Here is a 19,642-nt window from a genome sequence, read left to right as displayed (position 1 = left end):
TGGACCGGGCGGTGTTCTAAGTATGGACGACTAGAATCCCTGCTACAGGGCGGATGGCTGAATTGCACGTTCTCTAAGACACCGAGAATAGAGGGACGCCGGGAGAAGACTGACACTTCTTGATGACGTAAAACCGGAAGTGACGAGGGACAATAAAATAACAATAGCAGACAGATAAGGTAAGTGATGACAATAGGTGACTTCATCCCGGGATTGGCAGACTTAAAATTCTCTAACCTGCGGCTGTTCAGCTGTTGCAAAACTACAACTCCCAGCATACTCTGAGCAGTGTTCCCCAAACTGTGGCTCTCCAGCTGTTGAAAAACTACAACTCCCAGCATGCCCAGAGCAATGTTCCTAAACCTGTAGATCTTCAACTGTTGCAAAACTACAACTCCCAGCATGCCCAGATCTGTGTTCCCCAACCTGTGGCTCTCCTGATTTTGCAAAACTACAACTACCAGTATACTATGAGCAGTGTTCCTCAAACGGTGGCTCTCCAGCTGTTGCAAAACTACAACTTCCATCATGCCCAGAGCAATATTCCTAAACCTGTAGATCTTCAACTGTTGCAAAACTGCATCTCCCAGCATGCACAGAGCAATGTTCCTAAAGCTGTAGATCTTCAGCGGTTGCAAAACTACATCTCCCAGCATGCCCAGAGCAATGTTCCTAAAGCTGTAGATTTTCAGTTGTTGCAAAACTACATCTCCCAGCATGCACAGAGCAATGTTCCTAAAGCTGTATATATACAGCTGTTGCAAAACTACAACTCCCCGCATGCCCAGAGCAATGTTCCCCAACCTGGGGCTCTCTCGCTGGTGAAAAATACAACTCCCAGTATACTGTGAGCAGTGTTTCAAAACCTGTGCCTATCCAGCTGTTGCAAAACTACAACTCCCAGCATGCCTGGTTATGTAAGCTAAATTATGTGCAATCAAATTCATATGTAGATATAATTACCTTATTTATATAGCGCCAACATATGACAGAGCTGTACAGAGAATGCCCTCACTCACATTGGTCCCTGTCCACATTGTAGCTCAAAATCTTAGTTTTTAAAATTGAACTATTAGTATTTTGGGAGTGTGGGAGGAAGTCAGAGTACCCAAAGGAACCCACATGACAAGCCCCCCCCCCCCCCCCCTTGTCCTTGGGGGGATTTTAACAAAGGCAACAGCGCTAATCCTTTCTGTGGTTTCTTAGAACTGGACATATGACATGACCAGACATAAGTAGCAATCACAGAGTGGGGATTTTTTTTAAACAACTAAACCCATTGAAGAAATGGCTGCATACAGAGAACAATAGATCACATGTGCATCCTCTATAAATATAGAGTAGATCAGCATCTCTTATTAGGGCTGGTGCCATCACTGTCCAAACAAAAACAAATGTCCAGCACTTGGGTGTTCAGGTTCAGATTCTTTGCTCTTTATTTGGGATCACAGGATAAAACAGGCACGATGAAACCTCTGATGCATTTCATAATGCGCCTAGTCATGACTCTATGACTAAGCGCATTATTGCGTGAAACGTGTCAGAGGTTTCAACGTGCCTGGTTTATCCTGTGATCCTAAATAAAGAGCAAAGAATCTGAACCTGAACACCCAGTGCTGGACATTTGTTTTTGTTTGGACTTCGGTGTGGAGCTGGGGCGGTGCCGGCGGGTCCGATGCATAGGTTTGCTCAGAGGACAGGAGTAGAGCTGTGTTACTTCAAACATTGGTGCCATCACTGTGGTGTGTGATGTTAAATGGACACTGTCAGAATTAATCTTAGCAATACATTAACCTTTTTAATATAATCCATAATTAAAAGTTTAATCTCCTTTTTATAGAAATCATGGGTAATAACAAAGACCACTAGGGGCCACCATACCATCATCATCATCATCATCATCTTTGTCCCAGCTGAAACACAGGCTGGGACAAAGTCCAGGAATGGAGGGCGGGACTAGCACTTCACTGTGCTCACTGTTGTTCTGTCTATCAGACTCATATCTAAAAACAGAAAGGATGGGGTTACAGAGCAGCAGTGATTGGGTAAAATGACCCAGCACAGCAGACTCACGGAGGAAGTGCTTGCATCGGACACTCCTCTTTCTGAGCGTTGTATGTCAGAATGAGTGAGCAGCTGTACAGAGGGATTTGTGAGCCAAATACAGAAGCTAGACACACAGAAAGACATGTAAAGAATCTGTATGACCTAGTGAGTAATATATCAGCATTATATTTTTTCTGTAAAATGACGGGTATGTTTTTTTCTAATTATAGATTCGGGCTTTACCTACTCCTATGATGCAGAATTATTAATTTAGGTGGTGAATGATTGGCTGAGTAACCATGTCCACCATGAACAACTTGGAGGGCTCCGGTGAGCTGTCGGGTGAAGAGTGTGTGAGCTTCTGCTTGTCCAGCATGCCCGACATCAAAGTGGAGCACGTGATGGAGTCCAGCCCAGAAGAGGGAACAGCACAGAATGTAGCCATGGGAATGAAATTCATTCTGCCAAATAGATTTGACATGAACGTCTGTTCTCGCTTCGTCAAGTCATTGAATGAAGAAGATAGTAAAAATATCCAAGACCAAGTCAACTCTGACCTGGAAGTAGCCTCCGTCCTATTTAAAGGTTAGCAGTTGTCTCTGTGTGTTCACAGCCATTTTCTTATTGCTCCAAAGCTTATCAAATAAAATGTATATGGTCTAAATATATCTTGAAATGTCCAGTAGTTTTGTATATGCAGCTCCTGTGCATACCTGTGTAGTTTTATTTTGCAGTCATTTGGTTCTCCTATCTGCCCCTTCCATAGGGTATCCTCACACTGTGTATTTCCCTCGAAGTAGAATTCCACGAGCGGAATTACGCGCAGTGAACATTAACATCAGTGTGAAAGCGTCTTCCGCGAGACCCGTTCACACTGAGGAATTTCAGTGGTGGACAAATTCGAAATTGATCCTCGCAAAGAAAGAACATGTTCATTCTTTGCGCAGAAGTCCGTGAGCCCTGCATTGCTGTCAATGGTGACTGCACAAGGCCACATGGTCCTACAGCCAAATTATTTCAGTGGCGGCCGCCAGATGGAATCTACGCTCACGGAGTTCTGTGAGCGGAGATTCCGTTCACATTATTCAGTGTGAACATACCCTTACTGTTAGTAAGTTAGCAAACATGGAATGCCATTCTGGTATGCAGAAAAGGTTTCTATGTTAGGATATGTTCACATGGCGAATGTCCATGCGGAATTCAGCCTGAATATTCTGCACGGACATTCCGCTGCAGCAGAGTCCTGTTGATTTCGATGGGATTCTGCATCATTGTGCACATTTAGGAATTTCCGTGGCAGATGTTTCTGCCGCAGAAATCCCGATTCCGGTGTCTGCAGGAAGAATAGACATGTCTACCTTCAGATTTCACTCGGAAATGCATTGCCGTCTATCTGATGGCCCATTTCCAAGCGGTCATAGCAATCATTGGACATTCAAATGTGCGCAATGTCCGCCCGTGTTTTCCCATGTGTGTACATTCCGCACATTTTACACTGTGTGAACATGGCCTTAGTACACTGGATTGCCAGACTCACCTCTCAGGCCCTGTTCACATTGTTTTTTGTGTTGGTATAAGGCTGGGTTCACACTACGTTTTCTCCCATACGGGAGCGCATACGGCAGGGGGGAGCTAAAACCTCGCGCTCCCATATGCCTTCGTATGCGCTCCCGTATGTCATTCATTTCAATGAGCCGGCCGGAGTGAAACGTTCGGTCCGGTCGGCTCATTTTTGCGCCGTATGCGCTTTTACAACCGGACCTAAAACTGTGGTCAACCATTACACTTTATTTGAGCAATTTCATGTGAGAGCCACTGTAATAGTGGCATTAACATCTTTAGGTTTCTTCACCTTACTTTGATATTTATAAAATCAAATATAGTGCCCACATTACACAGCATATAAAAGAGGGTAACATGACTCCTGATTCAGTTATGTGGCAATAAACACAGAGCTGCTGAGTGTGACACGAGATTATTTAAATATAAAATCTCAATAACCATTGACAATCCATGGTGGTTATATCGGCTATAACCCATAGTGCTGGTTTTCAGATACCTTATTGACATTAGTGGTACTGGAATTTTAATTGTGTTTTTCACCTTTTCTGTTATATATTAGCTAAGTACCCGGCGTTGCCCGGTTTTTCCTTCCTAATCCTTGTTGGGGAGGAAAATAAACAAAGGAGGAAGCTTTTGATCTCCTATCCCGGTCCTCCTATCCCGGTCCTCCTATCCCGGTCCTCCTATCCTGGTCCTCCTATCCTGTCCTTCTATCCCGTCCTCCTATCCCGACCTCCTATCCCGACCCATAATATGTGTATCAGGTATTGAAATATCTCCAGCCGTACGGAAGTTATGTGGGAACATACATTTCCCATTGATTTGCATGGGACTTTAAACAAAAACCCTGACCCTCACAAATGGGGGGTAGTTAAGGGTTAAATTAACTATCCTATATTTTAAGTGGACATATAAGTAATATGTGACCAAGTATTATCGAAATATCTCCAGCCGTTTGGAAGTTATGCAGTAACATATATTTCCCATTGACTTGTATGGGACTTTAAACAAAAACCCCGACCCTCACAAATGGGGGGTAGTTAAGGGTTAAATTAACTATCCTATATTTTAAATGGACATATAAGTAACATGTGACCAAGTATTATGGAAATTTCTCCAGCCGTTTGGAAGTTATGCAGTAACATATATTTCCCATTGACTTGTATAGTACTTTAAACATAAACCCTGACCCTGGCAAATGGGGGTGAGTAAGGGTTAAATCCCCTATCCTATGTTTGTTGTTGACATATAAGTAACATGTGTGCCAAGTTTCATGTTAATATCTTTAGCCGTTTGGACGTGATGCTGGAACACACATACACACACACGTTGAGTTTTATATATATAGATATACATTTATATATATATATATATATATATATATAAATTAGTAGAAATCCGCAGCACACAAAATGATGAAAAGTGCAAAAAAAAGAAATTTATTCCATATCTTGGTGAAAGTTACAGCGACGTTTCAACCAGCTCTCCTGGTCTCTCTCCTGCTTGAGAAAGACCAGGAGAGCTGGTTGAAACGTCGCTGTAACTTTCACCAAGATATGGAATAAATTTCTTTTTTTTGCACTTTTCATCATTTTGTGTGCTGCGGATTTCTACTAATTTATCTACATATGGACCATTGACCAGGGTTCGGTTCTGCGTGCACCATATTACCTGTTTTTTGGGGTGCTGCTTCCCTTGGATTGCTATATATATATATATGTGTGTATGTAATAAAAGTTAAGTTTTAATATTGTAGCACATGTCATTTAGAGGATATTTAACCCCCTCGGGTTATTTTTTTGTGTTGGTTTATTACCTCTACATGTGCTATTTGGCCTAATAGAGTAGTATGAGCACAGGGGTGGGGTGCTGAAGTATAATGGCATGGGGGGGGCAGAAGTATAATGGCACAGAGGGGGTTAAATATAATGGTACGGGGGGAGGGCTGAAATATAATGGCAAGGGGGGGCTGAAGTATAATGGCACGGGGGGGCTGAAGTATAATGACACAGAGGGGGGGTCGGGGGGCTTAAATATAATGGCACGGGTGGGCTTAAATATAATGGCACGGGGGGGAGGGGGGCTGAAATATAATGGCACGGGGGGAGGATGGCTGAAATATAATGGCACGAGGGTACTGGTACTACGTTGTGCATTGCCGACGCACAACGTGATGCATGCAATTGGCAGTATAGCAAAGAGTGTGTCATCAAACTATGTAAGAGTGTCACCATGAAAAGTTTGGAAAGCTCTGAGTATAATTGTTTAAATGGGAGCCCTACCTGCCTACCTGATGGGGGTCATATCTATCTGGGGTCTGTCTACCTACTGGAGGAGCTCTGCCTAATAGGGGTCATTTCTATCTGAGGCTCTGTCTGGGAGCCCTACCTTTTTACCAACTGGGGGGACATATATATCTGCAGCCCTATTTACGTACTAGGGGAGCCCTTCATGCCTGCCTATGTGATGAGGGGATGTACCTACCTGTTAAAGGGACATATCTACTTAAAGGGGGGACTACCTATTTAATGGGGCGGACTTATCAGGGACCCTATCCACCTAATGGGGTGACATACTGGTCTGCCTATTAAGTTTCTATTAATAAAGACCTTATTTACATACTATTTTATGTACCAGGATAAGTGGATCGTCAGGAGGGACAAGTAGATTGTGTTCCGTTTTAGTCCCTTGGACAAGTAGTTTCTTTTTAAATTTCCACACCCCTGTGCATAGAGTAAGTTTACACACAGCACACACATTTACAGCGTCTATGACTCCCCAACTGTTGCAAAGCTACAACCCCCATCATGTCCTCACTGTCAGGGCATGCTGGGAGTTGCAGTTTTGCTAATGCTAGGAAGCCTCAGGTAGAGGACTGCTTTGTTAGGATAGAGCAATCCCCAATCTATGACTCCCCAGCTATGGCAAAAGTTGTAGTCTTGCTAATGGTAGCAGGTGGAAGAGTTGGCATTAAGATGTGCGGTGGCTCTATGTGAGCAGCAGAGAGATTTGCAGCACAGGGGCTCCTTCTGCCTGTGCTCCACAGTCCGTCTGTCGCAGAGAAATGCTGTTCTCCTGCTCTCCACGCCAAGCCTGAAAGTCTGAAATCTTCTGAGACTGCTGCTAGGCGTGAAGGGCAGGACAACAGAGGGGCTGACAACCAACAATTGTATCTGGCGTGCCTACACGCGGCACGTAACCACATAACCTTAAAGCAGCGGTGGCAATAATTAAGAAGAAAAAAAACAGCCTGAGACCCGGGGCTATGGGCCTGACACCGGGGGCTCCAGCCCCGTTAGCCCCCCCAGCAATGCCCCTGCCTCTAGGTAATGCTGCTGTTCAGTCTGGGCCAGTAATAACAGCCGGTCCAGGGAGGATAGATAAGCCAGAACCAAAGTGATCGCATGTGAAATGAAATGTTATCTTACGGCACCTCCTTTAAGAGGGTATTTCAACCAAAGACGTATAGCGTATGGACAAATAATGGTGTTATAGAAATGTATCCAAGGTGGCCAGTAGCTTCTGCAAATAGAGATGGCCAGAAACAGTCCTGAGAAGTCTGAAGGTGTCTACCAAGAAGCCCTAAAACCTGACATTTTGGCTTATATAGGCTTTTTATATCTACAAGAGCTTAATAGACCTCCGTAGTGGAGCATGATGGAGGTTTCCAGTAGGTTTTATTGATATTCAATTAGATGTCCTCATTGTATGGTTTCACATTTTCAGGTATTCAGGGCACCCACAATAAAACCTATAAGACTGCAGGGATCAATATTCTTATGGCATTTTGGGAACAGACTATATTGCTAATATCTAATGTCTTAGTCTAACATCAGCCTATATTAAAGTAAATGTGTCACCTATTTATTTATTATTTTATCAAGAGATTAAATGCATTTTTAAAAATGTTTATATATTTTTTTAAATGTAAATTTTTTCCTCTTGTCAGGAAGTATGAAAAATAAAACCAATAATTTTTCTTATTTGCCACCGTGGACCAGCCTAGGGAGCTAACCTAAGAATCTGGTAAAGGCAAGCAACCTATAACTTGGCTGCTGCAAATTTGGCCTCACCGCTATCCCTGCTGATGACCCCACACCTCTCTTTGTCTTGTGGCTGAGAAAGGTGTACGTTTTTTCAACACCGCTGAGTTTCTGAATGTTTTTTGCTTTTTCTTTTCAGCTGAATGCAACATCCACACCTCCCCATCCCCCGGCATACAGGTCAGACACGTGTACACCCCGTCTACCACGAAACATTTTTCTCCTATCAAGCAGTCCACTACACTGACCAACAAACACAGGGGCAATGAGGTGTCCACTACACCCCTGCTGGTGAACTGTAAGTACTCCATCCTTTTCATGTAATATCTGCTGTATTATCATATTAGGGGAATGGACAGACATTATTGTCAGTGAGATGTTATTGTCCATGTAGATCCTTTCCATTAGTCTTCAGTGCTCTCCTAGAAGGTGAAGGAATTAACACTGTACTTGGTCCTATGATTTATAGGAGGAAATTTTTTAAAACCTTTGCAGAGAAAAAGTTGAGCAGTTGCCGATAGCAACCAATGAGATCACTTCTTTTATTTTTCACAGGCCTTTTTAAAAATGAAGGAAGCGATCTAATTGGTTGCTATGTGCAACGGCTCAACTTTTCCTTTGCACAGGTTTTGATAAATCTCCCCTTTCAGGCCTGACAATGAGCAAGAGAGGAAGTTAAAGGGGTACTCCACTGCTCAGTGTTTGGAACAAACTGTTCCAAACTCTGGAGCTGGGAGCGTGTGACGTCATAGCCCCGCCCCCTCATGATGTCACGCCCCACCCCCTCAATGTAAGTTTAAGGGAGCGGGCGTGACTCCCATAGACTTGTATTTAGAGGGGCGGGGTGTGACATCATGAGGGGGCGGGGCTATGATGTCAGAAGCCCCCGGCTCCAGCATTCGGAACAGTTTGTTCCAAACGCTGAGCAGCGGAGTACCCCTTTAACCATCCTAGACCTAAATGACACATTTGATATGTTAGTGTAGAGCTACATTCAGATAGTAAATGTTGCGGTGCTTCTTATTTAACCCTTTCCACTCCCCAACCTGAATTTTGTTTTTTCTTTCTCCTCACCTATTAGGTTTTTGAGTCAACTGAAGGCTTATTTTTTGCTGGAAAAGTTGTAATTTTCACTGGCCTTCCCCTAGTTTTCCCATATTATGTATGACAAAAAAGATAATTTGTAAGGCAAAATAAAAAAAATGGGTTCAGCTTCCTACACCATACTCCCTCACCCAACCTGTGCCGTAATGGTGCATCATAGATCAGGAGGGTTAAATACGAGCTGTCATCTCATTTAATATGTTTGTTTTATCATGTACTTGTATTTCCTTTGAAATAATTCTGGAGTGATTTTTCTTTTGAAAATTGAGGAATAAATTAACCACTAAACGTTACCATGTGACAATGTCAGATAGGTACTAGAAGTTTCAGACCGTGTAGGGTCACTTTCTGTTGACCTGGAGAATGGTAATGTCGGAGGCCTAACAAAGTCCCTACCCAGGGCTGCTGTAAGGATCTACACACCAGAGGCATGGCCCAATAGATTGCCTATAAGGGTAAGGGCTGATTTGCTCAGCTATAATCTACAGCAGATTACAGTAGTAGACATATGCCTTATTTCCTCCACATGCTCTGTCATTTTTTAGCGCAGCTGTTGTTTTGTAGTTTTCATGTAACCAATTGTATTTAATGTAACCAACTGTATTTAATGTAACCAACTGTATTTCAATTCAGGGACAGCAAGAAGAGATATGTAGTATGATGAGGGGGTTGCAACAGAAAGTGCATACAAAATGTGCAGAATTAATGTTTAGGGTAGGGCCACACATGCCATATTATGCTATGTATTTTCTGTTATGTATTTTCATACCCATTGAAGTCAATGGATAACAAAATATGCTGCAGATTTTGCTACCCATTGACTTCTATGTGTGGGAAATTACGCAGCAGCAAAATACGCTACGTTTGACCCTACCCTTAAACTGTATTTACATGAAACCGCAAACCTTAATAAACCATAGAGCCACCCTTCCTCATTGGCAGGATATAGCCTTATCCCATTACAGTTAGACTGGTAGGATTTTATTACAAAGAAGGAAAATGAGACCAGAGTAATATTTGTCACAAACTACATGTTACCTGTACTGTAGACTCCCTCTGTCCCTTCCACAGCCCTGTCCGTTCACCAGCTTGCTGCTCAAGGAGAGATGGTATATCTGGCAAGTCGTCTGGAACAAGGTAATGGACAATCCATATTCCTGATCAGTAATTTAGACCACCCTGCAGTAAGACATGATTCAGACTGTCAATGGAAACACTCATGTTCTGTATTAACAAAAAAATCCAAACCCAATATAAGAAATCCCATGTGCCAGCGTATGGGAATCTGTTATCTGACCACTTCCTTTACTTTTAGGTGAAGCTTTTGATCATAAGTAGAGATGAGCGAACTTACAGTAAATTTGATTCGTCACGAACTTATCGGCTCGGCAGTTGATGACTTATCCTGCATAAATTAGTTCAGCTTTCAGGTGCTCCGATGGGCTGGAAAAGGTGGATACAGTCCTAGGAAAGAGTCTCCTAGGACTGTATCCACCTTTTCCAGCCCACCGGAGCACCTGAAGGCTGAACTAATTTATGCAGGATAAGTCATCAACTGCCGAGAAGTTCATGACAAATTGAATTTACTGTAAGTTCGCTCATCGCTAATCATAAGCTATTTAAAATATAAATTTTTTGGGTTGGTCACAAGTTCTCTTTTTGAGCCACACTTCTTCTAATGAATTTACTGAATCTGTAGGCGGTAGAATTTAACTTAAAGGAGTACTGCAGTGTAAGACAACTTATTCTCTATCCAAAGGATAGGCGATAAGCATCTGATCGTGGAGGCAGGAGAGCACAGCGGTCCCACAGCGGTCGGCCCCCGCGATCAGACACTTATCCCCTATCCTGCGGATAGAGGATAAGTTGTCTTACACTGCAGTACTACATTAAGACAACTGTGTAAAATGCAGTCTTACTATACGTCCTCCTCTCATTTGGGAACCCTTAAAGGGGTACTCCAAAGGATAGGGGATTAGTTGTCTGATCACGGGGGTCCCGCTGCTGGGGACTTCCATGATCTTGGCTGCGGCACCCCGCTGTCATCACTGCACAGAGCAAACTCATGGAAGTCCCCAGCGGCGGGACCCCTGTGATCAGACATTTAATCCCCTATCCAAAGGATAAGATGTCTAGGGGCGGAGTACACTATTTACTATTGCAAGCCCAGTATGTTTTGTTGGGTTGTGAGCCAGAAATTCTGTCTGTTCCAGAATTTGCGCCAGAATTGGAAAAAACCCGACTAACTCTCCATTTTACTAAGAAAACCCAGAAAAGTGGCGTGGCCGTTGGGGAAAGGGGACGTGGGCACCAAAAAGGGGTGTGTTCCCAACATTTTCACAAAAACCCAACATATTTACTAAGGTTTCTACAGAAAATGTGGTGGATTTCAGCTGAGGAAAACCCGACAGATCAAAACATGTGTAAAAAAAAAAAAAAAAAATGTAGGGAAACCTTAGTAAATACCGTGGGAAAAAAATTGTAGGGAATTAAAACCCACAAAGAAAACTACACTCCACTCTTAGTAAATCAAAGCCAGTGTGTCTCCAGCTGTTACAAAACTACAACCCCCAGCATGCCCGAACAGCCTTTGGCTGTCCAGGCATGCTGAGAGTTGTAGTTTTGCAACAGATGGAGACACACTGTTTAAACACTGCCTTAAAGACTATGGACACCTATATATTTTTATTACATTGTATGTTTTTTTTATTATAAAATAACAGCTTGCCTTGTATTACAATATTATGTATTACAATACACTTCAAACTGCATGATTCTGTTTAGTGTCAAATCCATCTTCAGCCTCTCTGTCTCCTGAACACTCATCTCAATTTAAGTCTGATGGAGTAAAATCAACTTCAGTCAGAAGCATTTAAAGGGGTATTCCAGGCAAAACCTTTTTATATATATATATATATATATATATATATATATATATATATATATATATATCAACTGGCTCCAGAAAGTTAAACAGATTTGTAAATGACTTCTATTAAAAAATCTTAATCCTTCCAATAGTTATTAGCTTCTGAAGTTTTCTGTCTAACTGCTCAATGATGATGTCACGTCCCGGGAGCTGTGCATGATGGGAGAATATCCCCATAGGAACTGCACAGCTCCCGGGACGTGAGTCATCAGAAAGCAGTTAGACAGTAAAAAAAAACAACTCAAATTGAGAAGCTAATAACTATTGCAAGGATTAAGATTTTTTAATCAAAGTAATTTACAAATCTGTTTAACTTTCCGGAGCCAGTTGATATATAAAAAAAAGTTTTGGCCTGGAATACCCCTTTAAGCATTTAGGAGAAGAAAGGGGGTGATGTCAAACTGTACAAAATATATCATTAAAACAAATAGGTTTTATTTCATGAAGAATATTCAATCTGCACAGTCGTCCATAGCCTTTAAAGGGGTTATCCGGTGGAAGTTTTTTATTTTTTATTTATTTTTTATAGAAGAATGCTCACTACCGTGTCCCCAGTGTCCTAGTCCCGTTCCTAGCTTAGATCCTTTTCCTGAGAGAATGGGCCCAGAGTGGAGTTGGGACGTTCAAGGGTACGTTCACACGTACAGGATCTGCTTCATATATGTGTAGCAAAATCGGCTGCACAAAAAATGCAGCAGATCCTGTACGTGTGAATGTACCATAGGGGCTCATTCACTTGGGCGGATTTATTTGTGGGTTTCCCGCTGTATGTTTGAAAGGGGGCGGGCTCTCCACGGCTGTCCGCAGAGGAAATTCCGCAGCCAAAAATCTGCTGCAGACAGCCGAGGAGAGCCTGCCCCCTTTCAAACAAGCATCAGGAAACCCGCACATAAATCTGCCCGTGTGAATTGACCCTTAGGGTACGTTCACACATACATATTTTTGCTGCAGATTTGCTGTAACTGATTTTCCTACCCATTGAAGTCAATGGGCAGCAAATTCTGCAGCAAAAATGCTCCTGTGTGAATGGACCCTAAGAGTACGTTCACAACACGTACAGGATGTGTTGCATATTTTTGCTGCATATTTTGTGCAGCTTTTTTTTACTACCCATTGAAGTTAATAGGTAGTAAAATCAGCTGCACAAAATATGCATTAAAAATATGCAGCACGTACATTCCTGTACGTGGGAATGTATCCTAAGGGTATATTCACACGTGCGTATTTTCTGCTGCAGATTTGCTGTATCAGATTTTACGAACTCAACGGGCAGCAAAATCTGCAGCAGATCAGCAGCAAAAATCCGCACATGTGAACGTACCCTACGGGTACGTTCACACGGGCGGATTACCTGTGGAATTTCCGCATTTTCTGCGGAAAATCTGCAGCTGATTTTGCTACAGATGGCTTCAATGGGTCTGAAGGAAAATCTGAAAATCTGCATCTATAGTGGATTTTCTGCTGACACATTGAAGTCAATGGTAGCAAATTCCGCAGGTAATCCGCCCGTGTGAACGTACCCTAAAGGTGTGTTCATACATGCATATTTTCTGCTGCAGATTTTTTGCTGCTCATTGAAGTCAAATCTGCAGCAGATCTGCAGCAAAAATATGCACATGTGAACTTACCCTTAGGGTACCCTAAGTGCAGTAGATGTTTGTGACCTTATGGAGTAAAGACGTGTTTATATTGTCCAAGTATATTCTGTGAGTGAGCTGAAGTCTGGGAAAATTGTTGCCATATTATGTTGGAGGTTGGTGGAGGTGGCAGGGGCTCAAATATATTCTATTCAGGATCCTACAAAATATTCTGCTTGTTGACAGTTTTTGACATTGTTACTAATATCTTTTGGTCTTCTTTTCAGAAAACGTGATCAACCTCACAGATGAAGAAGGTTTCACACCACTGATGTGGGCTGCCGCGCATGGACAGATCGCTGTGGTCGAATTTTTACTTCAAAATGTAAGAAATGGAAGAAGCTTTTAAGTCATTTGCACATGTTCAATACAAATGGCAGCACTAGGGCTGTAAAACAGTATTTATACTCTGACATCTGTCCTTTTATTTAGGGTGCAGATCCTCAAGTGCTAGGAAAGGGTCGTGAAAGTGCCCTGTCACTGGCTTGTAGTAAAGGATACACGGATATCGTGAAAATGCTGGTGGAGTGTGGAGTGGATGTCAATGAGTACGACTGGGTAAGATCACAATGTCAAATGATAAAAATGCATATAGTAACAAAAACATGAACACACAGGTTTTTTACTGTTTTAATAGTCCTATAATATTACTTATTTAAATATTCTCATTTACAGAATGGTGGAACGCCCCTGTTATATGCTGTCCATGGCAACCATGTGAAATGTGTGAAAATTCTTTTAGGTAAGTGGGAACCTTTGATCTATAGACTTAAAGGGGTACTCCGGTGGAAAACTTTTATTTTTATTTTTTAAATCAACTGGTGCCAGAAAGTTAAACAGATTTGTAAATTACTTCTATAAAAAAAAATCTTAATCCTTCCAGTAGTTATTAGCTGCTGAATACTACAGAGGAAATTATTTTCTTTTTGGAACACAGAGCTCTCTGCTGAATCACGAGCACAGTGCTCTCTGCTGACATCATGACCACAGTGCTCTCTGCTGATCTCTGTCCATTTTAGGATCTGTCCAGAGTAGGAGAAAATCCCCATAGCAAACATATGCTGCTCTGGACAGTTCCTAAAATGGACAGAGATGTCAGCAAGAGAACTGTGGTCATGATGTCAGCAGAGAGCTCTGTGTTCCAAAAAGAAAAGAATTTCCTCTGTAGTATTCAGCAGCTAATAAGTACTGGAAGGATTAAGATTTTTTAATAGAAGTAATTTACAAATCTGCTTAACTTTCTGGCACCAATTGATATAAAAAAAAAAGTTTTCCCTTTAAGTAAATGAATTTAAGAAGTTGTCCATATTTGACATAATAAGACTAATCTCTGGAGGGACTGTGGGTGGTAAGTTAAAGGGGTATTCCAGGTTTATACATCTTATCCCCTATCCAAAGGATAGGGGATAAGATGTATGAGCGCGGGTGTCACAGCGGCAGGACACTTGATCTCAGTGCTGTCCCCGACATTCAGTGCGGGGCAGCGCTTCCGTGAGGTGACGTCATGCCCCCTCGTGACGCCACGCCCACTCCATTTATGACTATGGGAGGGGGCGTAACTGCCGTCATGCCCCCTCCCATAGACATGAATGGAGTGGGCGAGACGTGACATTACGAGGGGTTGTGGTGGTGGTGTAATGTCTCTGCCTCTGAGGCAGCGCCAGGTGTAGTGAAGTCACGGAATGCCGTGTGGTGCACAGAGATCGCGGGGTCCCAGCGGCTAGACCCCTGTGATCATACATCTTATCCCCTATCCTTTGTATAGGGGATAAGATGTATAAAGGCGGAATACCCCTTTAATAGGATAGTTCTCAATTCTAAAAAGTATTGAGAACTATATGACACTACTTGCTTATGTAATCAATCTTCTCGGGTCATTTAAGTTACCATAAATTATAGAAGACACATAAGTAATAATATAAGAAATGTAAAAAGGGTAAAACATTGTAGTGTATAGAAGAATAGAGAGAGCCCTTTTAATGCAGTCCAATAAGACCATCATATTACATATAGATGAGACCTTGATTCACTTTTGGTAATTTGTTGTGACTGCAGAGAATGGCGCAGATCCGACCATTGAGACGGACTCTGGATACAACTCCATGGACCTATCTGTAGCATTGGGACACAGGAGTGGTAAGTTCCGTATTTCCAGCAAACAACTCTCTGGGTCTAGTTCCAGATCTATTCAGCCTGTGTACATAAAAAAGATTGTATTTCCAACCACATAGACAGCAAGCCGGGCATCATGCTCCTTATTGTTAGGATCTGGTTAACATGTCAATATTGCGAAAATGCTGTAACGTCACTCACTAAGTCAATAGAAAGCAAATATCGTTTGGGAACATGTCATTGCTATATAATAGATGATTTATGGTTGATTTCATATGTATAGATTGTAAACGGAATGTCTATAAATACTTTATTATGTGTCCATGATCATATTGTCCAATGGCAGGAAGGATTTTATTTTCCTACTTAAAGGGGTACTCCGGTGGAAAACATATATATTTTTTTTTTAAATCAACTGGTGCCAGAAAGTTAAACAGATTTGTAAATTACTTTATATTAAAAAAAATCTTTACCCTTCCAGTACTTTTTAGCAGCTGTATGCTACAGAGGAAGTTCTTTTCTTTTTTTTTAATTCTTTTTTGTCTTGTCCACAGTGCTCTCTGCTGACACCTCGGTCCGTGTCAGGAACTGTCCAGAGCAGCATAGGTTTGCAATGGGAATTTCTCCTGCTCTGGACAGCAATTCAAAGCATACAGCTGCTAAAAAGTGCTGGAAGGGTAAAGATTTTTTTTATAGAAGAAATTTACAAATCTGTTTAACTTTCTGGCACCAGTTGATTTACAAAAAAAAAAAAAATGTTTTCCACAGGAGTACTAGGTGGCCATTGCAGTTTTTGGTCCCTTTTGGTCACCATTTTGGTACTATCTGGAGCAAAGTACCGTACCGTAATTTTTAAACCTTGTCCTATAAGGCTTCTTTTCCCAAAGAGTAAATTGTTGGTTTTTCAGCAGTCATCCTGTGGTGAGCAGCTGATCACAGGAAGCGCTTCCTTCTATAAAAGAGGTTTCCCAGCTGATATTTTATTATTTTTGCTGCTTATATACTAATTTACATGCCTAGCCATAGTATATTCTACTGAATAAATGTATTAAGGTTATCATAATTCTCAAAAATCTGTTCAGGGACAGGAAATCTAAACACACAGGAGGAAATTTATCAAAACCTGTCCAGAGGAAAAGTTGTCCAGTTGCCCATAACAACCAATCAGATTGCTTCATTCATTTTTAACAAGGCCTCTGCAGAATGAAAGAAGCGATCTGACTGGTTGCTATGGGCAACTGGACAACTTTTCCTGGGGACCCCGGGATCTCGGCTGCAGGACCTACCTGTTGCAGCTTCTGGCAGCGCTGGAGGCTCTCATCCTAACGCCTCACGACCACGGTGACGGGAGATCGTGACATCACGACTCCGCCTCCCATGTGACATCACACACCGCCCCCTCAATTCAAGTCTATGGGAGGAGGCGTGATGGCTGTCACGCCCCCTCCCATAGACTTGCATTGAGGGGTGGGGCGTGATGTCACACGGGGGCGGAGTCATGACGTCATGATCTCACATCACCGTGGTCGGGAGCCGAAGCCTCCAGCGTTTCCTGAAGCCGCAATAGGTGGATGCTGCAGCCGAGATCCCGGGGGTCCCCAGCGGCGGGACCCCCCCGCAATCTGACATCTTATCCCCTATCCTTTGGATAGGGGATAAGATGTCTAGGGGCGGAGTACCTCTTTAAAGAGTCACAAAAAAAGTTGCAGAGGAGGCACCATATAAAGTGGTGAACTGAAGGGTCTTTTAAAACAAAATGATTCCTAGTCCCATATATATCACATTACCTGCACCATTTGATTAATTTGGGGCAAGTACACGTTACCATCACACAAATTAAAGGTGTAGAAAAATTGTTCACCTACACAACTGTTGATAAATTTACCCCTAGGACTCTATTAAGAATAATCACATTTACTGTAAACTATTACTGTCTTTTAGGGTAGGGTCACACGTGCCGTATTTTGCAGTGTATTAGCTGCTGCATATTTTCCTACCCATTGACTTAAACGGGTAGGTAAATATGCCGCTACAATAACGGCACGTGTGACCCTACCCTAAAATACTTTTTGAGTTGTCACACAGACATTTGAAAAGTCTTGATTGGTCAAGGCCTTGGTGTTCTCTCATGTGAGGATTTAGGTTTTATAATAAGTCCACGTATCGTGACTTACAATGAGACAAGAAGTGAAGCACTCAGCCGGCTCTATCTATCAGTGATGGTCTGAATACACCGGCCTTGACCAATCAACAGTTATAAAGTGTTTGTGTGACAAGTTAGAAGTTGTATAGGTCAGAATAAATCAAACATTCCTGCTTTTTATTGTTTATTTTTTTCTTTCCATGTGAAGTGAAGGTATATTCTGGTCAGGGGTTACATCGGCCTCCTACTCTTATCTCACTGTGTTTTTCGCTGCTAATGGTGACCACACACTAACCAGCTTGTCCTTACTGTTTCAGTTCAACAAGTCATAGAGAATCACCTTTTGCAGCTTCTTCAAAGTATCAAGGAATAATGGACTTTTTTATACTACAAAAAGAAGATTTGGAAAATTTGTATCATGCAGTAAAGTGTTATTATTTATTTTACACCTTTCGATATGCACTGACCAGCCATTACATTAAAAGTGGTTATCTTGTGACAGTGACACCTGTCAGGTGGTGGGATACATTAGGCAGCACGTGAACAAGTGGAAAAACTGTTACTCTTAAACCCCTTTCCACCCTGGTACTAACCTCAGGTACCTAATGTGAAACGATATATACATACGATGCAGGGATGGTACCAGCTTGGCAGCTTACCTGCCAGCTCAGCAGAATTTGAGAACAATCTGATCATGGCCATTCAACCCCATAGATGCCACAGTCAATAGCGACTACAGCATCTAAATGGTTAGACTGTGTGGGATCCCTCTGTCACCCCATTGGTGATCCCCTACAAATTAGGGTTTAAATGGGTTCTAATGGCAGACAGAGACCTTATAAAGACCAGATACCACTTTTGGGGTCTATTCCTTCACAGGTCAGAGGTATTTTGGCATCATTAGGGACCTACACAAGGCAGGTGGTTTTAAATGTTCTGGATGATCGGTGTATGACATTTTAACACACTTTACGCTACTGCTGTTAGACTGTGGGACACGCGGCTCCTGTGGTACTACAGAGACTTCTTCTAGCTGAAACTGATATGAATGCATGGAGAAAAAATGTCACTCAGTCTACTTTGTTTGAGGTCAATCGTTGCTCCTGTGATAATACTGTTCAAGGGGTACCTGTCACCAAACAAAACTTTTAATCTATTGTTCCATATATAATTATAAGACACTTTGTTATCACTTGCTGTTAAAATTCTCAACCTTTTATATGTTTTTAATGTGATTAAAAACGGCCACTAGGTGGCTCTGTTCTGGCTGTGTTCAGTTCCCTGCACAAATCAAACAGTTAGTTTGGTCTCCTCCCGGCATGGCAGGAGACCAAACTCAGAAAGTGTGTGCGGGGCATGGCGAGGCACAGCTCTCGCAGGCTTCAGTGACAATACGCCTGCTTGGGAACGCCCACTTTATTCTCCGGGGAGCTCACACAAAGTGAGCAAGGGTAAAGGTATGATACACAGCTTTTTAAAACTCTGAAAATTTTATTAAGGGCAGGAGGGGTGTTAGAAGTAGTTAGGGAATATAATAGGAGTTAGTTTGTAAAATATGGTTTAATGACAGGTAATCTTTTTGCGTTTTCTTCCAATTTATATCTCCCTGGTATATGTCTTTAATTGTAAAATGACTAAAGCTGGCAATGTTTTTCTGTTTGCAGATCTAGAAAAAAAATCTTTAAGATCTGCTAACAGAGGATGCCAGCAGTAAGTTTCCTGGCACATACTGTTGGAGAGACAAGGAACTGTTAAGTTGGCCATACATTTCAGTTTTCTGGCCAACATTCATCAAGATCAGTGTTTCCCAACCAGGGTGCCTCCAGCTGTTGCAAAACTACAACTCCCAGCATGCCCGGACAGCCGTTGGCTGTCCGGGCATGCTGGGAGTTGTAGTTTTGCAACAGCTGGAGGCACCCTGGTTGCAAAACACTGGCCCAGCTTATGGCTATTTCTCCCAATCCCCTCATATACATTCATACTTGGACGTTCATGAATAGAGAGAAAGACACTGCTGGACTCTCTTTGCAGCGACTTTTCTCCCCCATAAAAAAAAGTTCAAATT

At 42.2% G+C, this 19,642-nt stretch overlaps 2 protein-coding genes across 2 annotated transcripts in view; one reads left to right on the top strand and one right to left on the bottom strand.

The window, feature by feature from the left end:
* UTP15 (UTP15 small subunit processome component) overlaps positions 1-9,849 on the bottom strand; it is a 32,695-nt gene extending 22,846 nt beyond the window's left edge. The window contains exon 1 of the mRNA XM_056539880.1: positions 9,795-9,849. The gene's annotated coding sequence lies outside the window, so the exon portion shown is untranslated. The remainder of the gene's footprint in view (positions 1-9,794) is intronic.
* Positions 39-19,410, top strand: ANKRA2 (ankyrin repeat family A member 2). The gene is made up of 9 exons (XM_056539891.1): positions 39-179; positions 2,277-2,631; positions 7,792-7,950; positions 9,828-9,893; positions 13,550-13,647; positions 13,755-13,880; positions 13,998-14,064; positions 15,378-15,458; positions 17,895-19,410. Exons 2-9 carry the CDS (start codon positions 2,346-2,348, stop codon positions 17,948-17,950), a joined length of 939 nt encoding a protein of 312 aa, XP_056395866.1. The 5' UTR covers positions 39-179; positions 2,277-2,345; the 3' UTR covers positions 17,951-19,410.
* Positions 19,411-19,642: the final 232 nt, after the last annotated feature.

The sequence above is a fragment of the Hyla sarda genome, chromosome 1 (genome assembly GCF_029499605.1).
Source record: "Hyla sarda isolate aHylSar1 chromosome 1, aHylSar1.hap1, whole genome shotgun sequence".
NCBI classification, from domain to species: domain Eukaryota; kingdom Metazoa; phylum Chordata; class Amphibia; order Anura; family Hylidae; genus Hyla; species Hyla sarda.
Note: the sequence above shows the minus strand (reverse complement) of the source record. Positions and strands in the feature narration are given on the sequence as shown.